Source organism: Notechis scutatus, chromosome 4, assembly GCF_049901735.1.
Source record: "Notechis scutatus isolate UNSWTSFEM ecotype Mainland chromosome 4, rNotScu1.2, whole genome shotgun sequence".
NCBI classification, from domain to species: Eukaryota; Metazoa; Chordata; class Lepidosauria; order Squamata; family Elapidae; genus Notechis; species Notechis scutatus.
This window is the reverse complement of record NC_142012.1, coordinates 87,957,652-87,969,176: the sequence shown is the minus strand read 5'-3', so window position 1 is coordinate 87,969,176 and position 11,525 is coordinate 87,957,652. Positions and strand designations below refer to the sequence as shown.

At 40.9% G+C, this 11,525-nt stretch overlaps 1 protein-coding gene across 1 annotated transcript; it reads left to right on the top strand.

Annotated features, from left to right (window-relative positions):
- Window positions 1–3,828: 3,828 nt before the first annotated feature.
- On the top strand, window positions 3,829–5,475 carry ATOH7 (atonal bHLH transcription factor 7). The gene has a single exon (XM_087965868.1). It carries the CDS (start codon window positions 4,273–4,275, stop codon window positions 4,702–4,704), a length of 432 nt encoding a protein of 143 aa, XP_087821994.1. The 5' UTR covers window positions 3,829–4,272; the 3' UTR covers window positions 4,705–5,475.
- Window positions 5,476–11,525: the final 6,050 nt, after the last annotated feature.

Below are 11,525 nucleotides of genomic sequence, written 5' to 3'. Positions count from 1 at the left end.
TCCCTCTGTCCATCTGTCTGTCTGTCCGTCCGTCCGTCTGTCTGTCGGTTCATCCGTCCGTCCCTCTATCTGTCTGTCTGTCCATCCGTCTGTCTGTCTGTCCGTCCGTCCGTCTGTCTGTCCGTCCGTCCGTCCGTCTGTCCGTCCGTCTGTCCGTCCGTCCATCTGTCCGTCTGTCCATCTGTCCGTCTGTCCGTCTGTCCGTCTGTCCATCCATCTGTCCGTCCGTCCATCCGTCTGTCCGTCCGTCTGTCCCTCTGTCTGTCCATCCGTCTGTCTGTCTGTCTGTCCATCCGTCAGTCTGTCCGTCTGTCCGTCCGTCCGTCCGTCTGTCCGTCCGTCCATCTGTCCGTCCGGCTGTCCATCTGTCCGGCTGTTCCTCCTCTCCCTCAGAGTCAGTCTCCACCAGGGGCATGACAATACTACAACTGTCATAAACATATCCAGTTGCCAAGCTGTTGATTTTTTATCTTGACAGACTTGAACACTGGGCTGTATCTAACAAAATGAAATTCAATGTAGAGAAAAATAAAGTCTTACAAAGGCAAGAAAAACCAAAAGTACACATATAGACTAGGTGAAACCAGGCTTAATAGCAGTGACTGTGAGAGGGATCTTGGAGTCTTAGTGGACAACCAGCTAAATATGAACCAGAAGTGTGTGACGTCAGCCAAAAAAGCCAATTAAATCCTAAGTTACATTAACAGAGGGATACGATGAAGATCAAGTGAGGTACTAATACCATTCTATAAACCTTAGTAAGACTGCATTCAGTTTTGGTCACCACACTATAAAGAAGATGTTCAGACTCTAGAAAAAGTGCAGAGAAGAGCAACCAGGATGATGAGGGGACTGGAGGCTAAAACATATGAAGAACGGTTGCAGGAACATACCATGAATGGTTGCAGGAACTAGGCCTGGCTAGTCTAGGGAAGAGAAGGACCAGGGGAGACATGATAGCAGTCTTCCAGTATTTGAGGGGCTGCCACAGGGAGGAGGAAGGGGTCAAGCTATTTTCTAAAGAGCCTGTAGGCCAGACAAGGAATAATGGATGGAAACTGAACAAGGAGAGATTCAACATGGAAAGAAGGAAAAATTTTCTGACAGTGAGGACAATCAACCAATGGAACAGCTTGCCCTTGGAAGTTGTGGGAGCTTCAGCATTGGAGGCTTTCAAGAAGAGATTGGACTGCCATTTGTCAGAAATGGTGTAGGGTCTCCTGCTTGGGTGGGTGGGGGGGTTGGACTGGATGGCCCTAGAAGGTCCCTTCCAACTCTGTTAACCTGTTAGCTTCTTGTTGTTTAATTCTATAATTCCCTCCCCACACATACACACACTGTTGGGATTATGGTAAAATCAAGATAGCTTTCCCTTCATTTTGTTATTTTACAATAACAAGATGTGTGTGAAGTGACTAGTCCAAAGTACCAATTGATTTCTGATCTATAACCTTTCCTTACCTTAAGACTTTCCTTGACAATTAATACAGACATTTTGTAGGATTGTTACCCAGGAATCTCAGAGCACAATGTTTTCCAACCTGATGCTCGCCAAATGTATTGAAGTTCAAATTCCAGCATTTATAGCTAGTGTAAATTTGACTAGTGTTTCAATTTCAATATTCCGATCTGTTTCCATTTCAATCAGTCCTTAAACACAACTTCTCCTCTTCTTCCTTGGCTTCCTTAAGTCTCTTCCTATGATAATTAAAATCCATGTCAACTACAGCAATATCGTAGATTGTTCCAGTTATTTGTGATTAATAATCATAATAATAAGTTTACAGCCTATCTTCTCAACACTTCCAATTGCCAATAAGCTAGGATTTGATCCAGTAATTCAACCTGTGCAGAGTTTCTATGAAAATATTATAAGAAATATTGTATCCAGTTTTGGTTGCCACAATATAAAAATACACTGAGACTCTAGAAAGGGTTCAAAGAAGAGCAACAAAGATTATTATAGGACTGGAGGCTAAAACAAATGATGAACGGTTGCAGAAATTGTGTATGTTTAGTTTGATGAAGAGAAGGGCTAGAGTTGACATAATAGCAGTTTTCCAATATCTAAGGAGCTGCCACAGAGAAAAGGAGGCTAACCTATTCTCTAAAGCTCCTGAAGGCAGGATAAGAAATAACAGATGGAAGCTAATTGAAGAGAGATCCAACCTATAAATATGGAGACATTTCCTGACAGAACAATTAATCAATGGAATAGCTTGCCTCGAGAAATTGTGCTCCATCACTGGAGGTTTTTAAAAAGATATTGGACAGCCAAGATCTCCTGTTTGAACAGGGGTTGGACTAGAAGACCTCCAAGGTCCCTTCTAACTCTGATATTCTGCATTTCTTCAGAAATAGTATGGCTTGAAAACTGATTGAAACAAAGGACAGAGTTAAATACAGTAAGATTTTTACTTTGATTAGCCACAATACTGATTCAAATGGAAAATTGACTGGAGTTTAAACACGAGTTTGAAGCTTCACAAAAATCAACAGCTTTATGTCTTTACATATAACCAACATGACCAGCCACAGCTACAGATCTCACTGAGAAAATAATATGGAACCTAGAAGCAGGTGGGGTGGGTTTTTTTTTGGACCAGATAGAAGGAAAATAAAGATAACACGGGAATTATCTTGTGGGAACAAGGGCAGTGCCATTCATAAACAGGACAAATGCTGCTGGAAGTTGGAGATGCTCAGCCTTCTCTTCCCATTAACAAGCCCATTTAGGAAGCAGAATATAAACAGTGGAATAACTGCGCCTAACAGGCTGGGCTCAACATCTGTCATGCTGCATATCACTAATGTTCAATTGAATCCTATTGTTTTCAGATTATTCGACTCCATTCATTGTCATTGTGAAGGTTTAATCAACTGTTTGCAATCACGTGATGTTTTGGAGTCATAACTGGAACAATTGACCCACAGTTTTAGATCAAAATACTGTGTTACAAAACCGAATGAAAACATGACTTGTGAACAAATGCTCAGTAATCATTTAATTACTCCGGAAATTATATTCTTTCACCTTAAACTTACATCACATTTTCAAGTGGGAAAGAAAAAAGATGAAAAAAAAAAAGCCCTATTAAGAAGACCAATATATGCTGTGAAAGGACAAAATAATATCTTCTGTTTCTTATTTAGAAAATCATATACCTTTTGCCGTCAACACCCACCTGTGACAAATAAACAGTATTGGTCTACTATTTAAAAAGCAGGCTGACAAATCTTGTTTTTAATGCTTTTGTAATACCATAAAAGCATATTCCTTAAAACTATTGTCCAGCTATTCGTCTCTCAACTTCTGTCTCTCTGCTATGTTAAGCGAGTTGTGAGAATCTCCAGATTCTAATGTTTGTGTTTTTTTCCTGCTTCTCTTGTGTCCTCTTGAGTTCACACATAATAGCCCCTTCTGCAAATCCACCCCCTTCCCCCAGCACTTTATGGCAAGTGAGCAACCCAGCAATGTGTCAGGAAAGCTTTTTGCTGAGCTGGGAAGCAAAGACCTTTGCTTAGTTGTGGTGATTCTTGTGGGGTCAGGCCAGACGCTGCTCCAGATGGCAACTTGTCAAGTCAGACAGGCCAGGCTTTGGGAGACCCAGATTGCAATGTCAGGATTTTCCTGGGCGTGCGCATGTGCATCCCGTTCCCAGGGCAGCAAGGTGCCGGGAGAGAAGCAGGGGGCCACCCACCCACCTGCTGCAACCTGTTCAGCTCCCGCTGCTGCTTCTATAAAGATCTTCCCTGACTTGTGACTTGGGCTCAGAGCCCAGGAGGAAGAGGCAGCAGAGTTCTCTCCTCTGTTGCTCTTTGCTTCAGGTCACCACGGATCTGAGACAATTGCTATGGAAGACTGCTGCTGTTAGAGCTTTCTCCCACCTGGCCTTGCCTTCACAAGCGGTCCTTTGGGACAGAGGTGCGCCAAAACTCTTTGAGATGCAGTGAGCTTTTGGCACTCCCTGTAATTTTCTTCCCATCTTAAGTTGGAACCTTTTGAAGGCGAAGATGCTGCTGGCTTCCTTTCCAAAGTGAGAGGAAATGAAGAGGACCAAGATCCAAGCCAATGTGGGAAGAATGCCAGGTTTCCCTCTTGGTTTGTCCAAAACAGGGACAACTTCATACCTATTGAATTGTGTTAATTTGGGGAAGGTGGTACTTTTCACAGTGAGTCCATCCTCTTGAAGCTGAGGGAAGTATTTCCTCTTAAAGGCCACCTATTGCAAGCAGTTTTTTTTCCTGATAGCTTCAGCAAAAGCTTCCCCCATGAAATCCTGCAAGCCAAACCCTAAGGAGACTCCCACTGCAGAGGCTGGCTTCCCCTGCAGCAGTGAGGCAGGCTGTGCAGCGAAAGGCAGCTCTGAACGGCTGGAGAACGCCGCCAAGCGCAGGCTGGCTGCCAACGCCAGGGAAAGGAGAAGAATGCAGGGGCTCAACATGGCCTTTGACCATCTGCGCAAAGTGGTCCCCCAGTGGGGTCAAGACAAAAAGCTTTCCAAGTACGAGACTCTTCAGATGGCGCTGAGTTACATCATGGCCCTGACAAGGATCCTGGCCGAAGCCGAGAGGTTCAGTGCACAGAAAGGCTGGATTAACTTCCATGAGGGGCATTTCCACGCTTGCACGAGTCAGAAGGCAGCTGCAGAGACCGAGCCCTATGCTCCCAGACTTTTCCACTTCCAGCCTGATCACTTCTAAGCTGATCAACTAGATTGCTGTGGATCTGGGACAGGCTCATTTTCTCACTCTTGTAAAACTTGGCATCCAGAACTGAAGAGCCGCCTCAGGTAATCATCAGTTGTGGCACTCTTGATCTCATTTGATTTCATCTTTGGAACAAATTGACCTAATTCATCTGCTGCTTGTTGGGGGAGATAATTTCCCCCCTTCCTAGTGGTTACCTGTGAAATATGTACAATATCTTCAGGCTGCATCATTTTGACATTATGCAATTCTTTTTGGTAGTTATACGTGTCCGACCTACCATGCCTCTGTTTTCACAATATGTTGAAGAAAGCAAAGCAGGATTAATAGTAACAGTAACAGCAACAAAATTAATACAGTTTTATATATGGCATGGACAAATTTGGTTATTGGAAAATGTAATTGAATTTTTAATCAGAATGATTAGATATTCAAATCTCCATTAATTCTTAAATTAATGTATTTTATTTTGTTTCCTCATTAATGGTATATTATACAACAGAAAATAGAAATGATATTCTTTAGTCCTCAAAGAAGCAACTTCCTTAAACTTTGTAAGTTTGTCCCTATAGGTTCTTCTAAACCTAACTGTGCAAGTTTCACTTAATTACAACTCACAGTTTCTCAGAGTGTAAACCTAGAATGAAACTAATTTCACTTATAGTCTTTAGAGTGTTTGAATATTCTGTATGCTGCTATGAAATTTAATCAATGATACGTGATGATATAAGATGCTTGCATGAAAATAAATTTTTACATTTTGTGATTCATAATAAGCTTGATTTTGTTTACATTGTTTCATTTCTTTTACAGTGTAAAACATTTTGTAAAGTATAAATAAACTCATTTTTCACATATAAAATGTCTGTTATTAAAAGTCTGTTACTAAATCCTATTTTGGATTTAGATATACTCTACAAGAGGAATTCCTTTAAATGGATAACATATATAAAAAAGGAATGCACTATTTTTTTTGGAGGAATCATGGTGTAAATAATTAAAGCTGTGGATGAAGACTTGGGGTTAGGGTTAGGGTTAGGATTAGGGTTTAGGGTTAGAGTTAGGGTGAGGGGTTAGGGGTTAGGGTTAGGGTTAGGGGTTAGGGTTATGGTTAGGGGTTAGGGTTAGGGTTAGGGGTTAGGGTTAGGGTTAGGGTTTGGGTTAGGGTTAGGGTCAGGGATGTCTGCAGTGAGGACCAGTCCTTTGATTTTTTTGGCTGGCTAAACCTAACCCTAACCTGATCATAGAGCTACAGCCAGCCAAAAAAAGCAAAGGACTGGTTCTCTCTGCAGATATCCCTGACCCTAACCCTAACCCTAACCCTAACCCTAACCCTAACCCTAACCCTAACCCAAACCCAAACCCTAACCCAAACCCTAACCCAAACCCTAACCCTAACCCTAACCCTAAACCCTAACCCTAACCCTAACCCTAACCCTAACCCTAACCCTAACTCTAACCCAAACCCTAACCCTAAACCCAAACCCAAACCCTAACCCAAGTCTTAAAGTTGCCAAGGTTGGAGAACCCTGGACTAGATGATCCTGGGAAGTCCTTATATAAGTAGTTCTCAATTTAAACTGTCCGTTTAGTGACCATTTGAAATTACAACAGCATTGAAAAAAGTGACTTATGACCGTTTTTTTCACACTTTATGACCGTTGCAGCACCTCCCCCCCATGGTCACGTGATCAAAATTTGAACAATTGGCAACCGGTTCATATTTACAACAGTTGCCCTGTCCTGGCGTCATGTGATCACTTTTTTGTGATCTTCTGAGAAAGCAAAGTCAATGGGGAAGCTGGATTCACTCAACAATTGTGTCACTTAACAACTGTGTTACTAACGTAACAACTGCAGTGATTCATGTAACAACTGTGGTAAGAAAGGTTGTAAAATGGGGCAAAACAACACCTATCTTGCTTAGCAACACAAATTTTAGTCTTAATTGTGGTCATCCATCAAGACTATCTGTATTGCGCCATTCTGTCACGACACACATAAAAAGGAGCTTTGACAGCATGGTTGTAGATGCCGTATTAGTTTTTGTATGAGTTTCCCTCCTCCCCCAAGGACATTCCTGACTGTGTTGTATAGTATTTCATACCGGAGATTAAACAACAACAATATTATTGAATTATTTTTTTTAAAGGTTGAAGCCGATTTTTCGTCTCAGGACAAAATGTTCAGTGTGGGGGTGACATTATGACCCCACCCAGTCCATGTCTGTAACCAGGAAAAGGGAAAAGCAGTTGTTTTTCCCTGGTAGCCATCAGGGCATCTCTGGCAGCACCAGGTGATTGGCAGTAGTGCCCAAAGCTGTTGGTGCTAAGATGGAGGCTCGCCTCCTTCCCCTTTGCAAAATATGCTTTTGAAAAATAACTCTTGTGAGGCTACACAACAACCTTTCAATGTGAAGCTTTATGAACAAACACATGGGAAAAGACACAAAAAGGGTTCTGAAGCAGCTGGGCAAGGCAGAGGGGTTAAAATGGGCTAAGCAATCCAAGTTAGCAAGCTGTTCTTCCAAATGTCCTTTTCCTTCTGAAAACTCAACTTTAATTTTGACTGGCTGCTGTGCCCAAATCGAAGTTCAGTGAAGATGTTGGCCAGTGGTGGGATTCAAATTTCTTAACAACCAGTTCTGTGGGCATGGTGTAATTTGTGAGTGTGGCTTGGTGGTCATGTGACTGGGTGAGCGTGGCTTGCTGACTGGGCATAGCTTGGTGGTCACATGGCTAGCCAGGCGTGATTTGTATGTAAATATTGTAAATATTTATGTAAATATTGAATTTTTTTATAAAAAGGAGCAACTTTTATCCAAAATCAGGCAAAGCAGGCAGGCAGATTGAATTGCTCACAGAATCATAGATTACTCACAGATTTACCTTTCTGCAATCTGCTGCCAGAGTCTGCACTGAAAAATAGAAGCTTCAGTCCTAAGGAAAGTTCAGCTCTGCTCTCAGACCACTTGTCCCCCACCAACCCCAACCCCCTGAATACCACCCATGACAGGGCCTCAGGAAAGCCTCCTGGACGAAGGTGAAGCAGTACAACAGCAATTTAGATTGGCTAGAAAGCAAGAAATCCGACAATTTCCTGATTTCTAGCTAATCTAAATCGTGCGGCACAGCTGATAGAACAGCTGATCGTCAGGTGAGAAAAAAGGAAAAATAGCAACTAACCAAAAATTAGGCAAAGGCACAATGCAAGCAAGTTGGATGGCGCACATGCAAGCTAAGGAGTGACTGGGCAGGGAGGGGCAGGTGGGGAGGGAAGGGCCAGCTAGTGGCACAATTTGCTGGTTCTCTGAACTGCGCAGAATCATAACAACCGGTTCTATAGAACCAGTCCAAACTGGTAGAATCCCAGCCCTGATGTTGGCTCTGTTGCCCTGAATTTGTCACTCACTTGCTTTGATGCCAGTCCCCCTGAAAATTCTCAAACACCCTCAAAAGTAGTGATTGTCCAGTCTTCCTGTTGCTAGAGACAGAACAATGCAATTGCTCTGAAGTTACAGGAATAATATTTAATCCTCTCCTTCATCCCAGCCAGGACTATACAAAGCAAACAATTTCATCCCTTCTGCCCTTCCTCGGCTGCTTGTAGAATCTGGATTAAGAAGAGTCATCTCAACTGGTCAGGGGAAGTTCACCCTCTCTACTTGTGTCAAAAAAAAAATTAAAAAAATTAATTTTTCCCCCCCCCTCCCTCCATTCATATTTGCCAGGAATCAAGGAAGAATTTCAGACCACAAGCACATCATCTGCATTTAATCTTCTTATACTGCTGTAAACATGACATGCATTTTTGTCAGAGAGAGTGGTGAGATGAGTTGCATGTAAAGAACAGCAAAAGTTCTGATAGGGTGCTTTCAACACTTTGATAGGGAAAAAAAAGACACATTTGTTTCTCTAATGGCAATTGTTTATTTAAAACAGATGTACCTAAGCTGACTATATTTGGACTCTGACGCTCAAGAGATTTGCTCCTGTAAGTACAAGAATGGGTGAGGCCACCACAAAATTCCAGGGCTACAAGTTACAGTGAGAAACAGAAAATCATCTCTGGAGTAGGACATCACACAACATTTCTGTGCTATTGGCCCAAAACTTATTTGGGTGCATCCATCTTGTTACCAGGAGTTGTGCTAGACTCAAGGGAATGCTTACATTTACTATGAAATTACATCAGGAAACTGATTGAAGCTTTGGCTGCTCTGTACAAGATAGAAGACTACCTTGGACGGAGCCAAGGTAATGCAGCCATAAATCCTCATGCTGTATGTTGTTGGGAAAAAGGAAGGCGGAGTTACTGATTTGCTAAGGACAGCAGCAGACAAGACAGACAGAGCCCTGTATTTTTTCCATCTATAAGATGCTCCCATGCATAGGATGCCCCTCCTTTTCTTACCCAAAATTCAGAAATCAATATTTTAAGCCAGGGGTTTTCAAGCTTGACAGGTTTAAGACTTGTGGACTTCAACTCCCAGATTTCCTCTTCCAGTCATGTTAGCTCAGGAATTCTGGGAGTTGAAGTCCGCAAGTCTTAAACCTGTCAAGTTTGAAGAGCCTTGTTATAAGCAATTGGAAATTTTGTCCGTGAGGTTAGTTTGCAGAGATAAAGTATCAGTAGTTTCGCGACCACGGTTCTCCTCTTGCCCCTCCCTCCCCGTGTATAAGACGCGGCTCCAGTTTTAGGTAAACATTTTAAATAAACAATATCATCTTATACACGGAAAAATATGGTATATATTTTTGTGTTTGGGTGCAGCTTTTCTTCTTCAAGAAGTCAGTGATGAGACTTCCTTGCAGAATATCTCCAAATTCACATTTGATAGCAAATCCAGGCACGTGACTTTTGAGGACAACAGAATTGTCTTCAGAACTACACACAGAAACCATTTTTGGAGTGTGAGTCATCGTCATTAAGGGAGAACATAGGTGTTCCATGCTAGCTTCAATAGATGTAATCTGTTAGCATCGCTGTGCAGTGTAAAGACAAACTGGAAAAAAGCCTTTGGCTCTGTAATATTTTGGATAACAGTTCTGCAGGGACAACAGGCAGAGAGATATTCGTATAATGCCACTCTGAAGCATTTATTCAATGGATGAGGAAAAACACATTTGCTGAACAGTTTGGCATTTTTCTTTATATGCATTTAAAATATACTTTAGAACATACTGTTCATTACCCTCCCTCTTTCCATCAAAGATACGTACCTTATATATTACTGGGATTAAAAACCCATTTTAATGGAAAAATAACAACTTCATATTGGTAGAATATAAGGCCATTGGCTTGTGCAATACATACTCCATTTAACAGGTAGGAAATTTCATTTGATTTTCCTGCTATATTAATTCACGTATTGATTAAACTGGGTAGGTGAAGTCGTTTTTTTCACAGAACAGTACCTTGCTGTGAATTTTACAGCAGTTTCCTATATATATTATACTGTACCTTTCTACGACACAAATCAAGAGTTTACAACAAAGCAGTTGTGTATCAATTGATCTATTCTTTTAAAAAAACATTTTTACATCAGAAATAAGAAGATAACAATGCTATTATTTATTATATTTGTGCTTTGCTGACTTATATGAGAAACATGAGATTCCAAGTGACTTCCCAGTATTATTTATGATGAATCAATTTTTCAAATTTTCACTAACATTTCCACAGAATATCCTCCTTGTTACATTTTTGAAGTTGTGCTTTCACAGCGATACTGCATGGTTTCATTGAAAAAGGCTGGTATACTGTATGTGAAATAATCTCAAAACACAGAAGCATTTTCTTTGCTTTGTAGTAAAAAATGTTTTTAAGAGTCCTTTGGATTCTCTAATCTTTTATTGGAATTTAGCAGGTTCAGAAAAGGAAGCAGAATCCCAATAAATATATTCATAGAAGAATGTGGACATGCTCTTCAACAGTGTTTCCCAACCTTAACAACTTTAAGACGTGTGGACTTCAACTCCTAAAATTCCCCATCCAGCATGACTGATTGAGGAATTCTGGGAGTTGAAGTCCATCTGTCTTAAATTAAGTTACCATGGTTGAGAAGCTATTGGGCTCTATCCAATCCTGCATCCATTTCTGGTCACCGCCTCCTCTTTCTCCTTCATCCTATAACGCTCCACCTCTTTGAAGCAGACTGAATGGCTTATGAAAGAGATGATTTGATTATGATAGTGAATATTCTTCCAGGGATTGATACCCATTTATCCTAGCTTCCCTGGTTTGGAAGCACACCGCTACTTAGCATCCTTATTAAGTCAGCAAGGATTTCAAAAGAAAATAGATTTATTTTGCTTCCATGAGCTTTCTTTCCTTGTGGAAATTTGTAGGAATGACTTTGGCTGCATAGAACGAAAGAATTTGTTTCTAGTGCAAAGTTTAGGTTCTAGTTTATGAAATAAATAAAAAGAAATGAAACAGTCTTCTGAAAGAAGAAAACTCTGGAAATTCTGAAAGATACTGTTTTCAGCAATATCAATAGCCACAATGGCCTTTTTTTCACATAAATCTACCTATTCAGTTGATTTGATATGAATTACACATATCAAGGAAGGGCTACTTTCTAAATGCCAAATAAGCTGAATTAAAGTTTGTCTTGGCTAAATTCCGATGGGTCAACACTGATCAAATTGCAAGGAATTGCTGTTGTGTAAATATCCATGTTTTTCTGAATATTTTCAGTCATTAAATTTGAAAACACACACACGAACATTTCCTGTACTACAGGAAATATACATGTTTTCACAAATGAACATTAATACATGACAATTACATTTACCTAATCAGTGATATTC

Coding starts and splice junctions, on each gene's coding strand:
- ATOH7 (XM_087965868.1), top strand. CDS start 4,273: ATGAAATCCTGCAAGCCAAACCCTAAGGAGACTCCCACTGCAGAGGCT.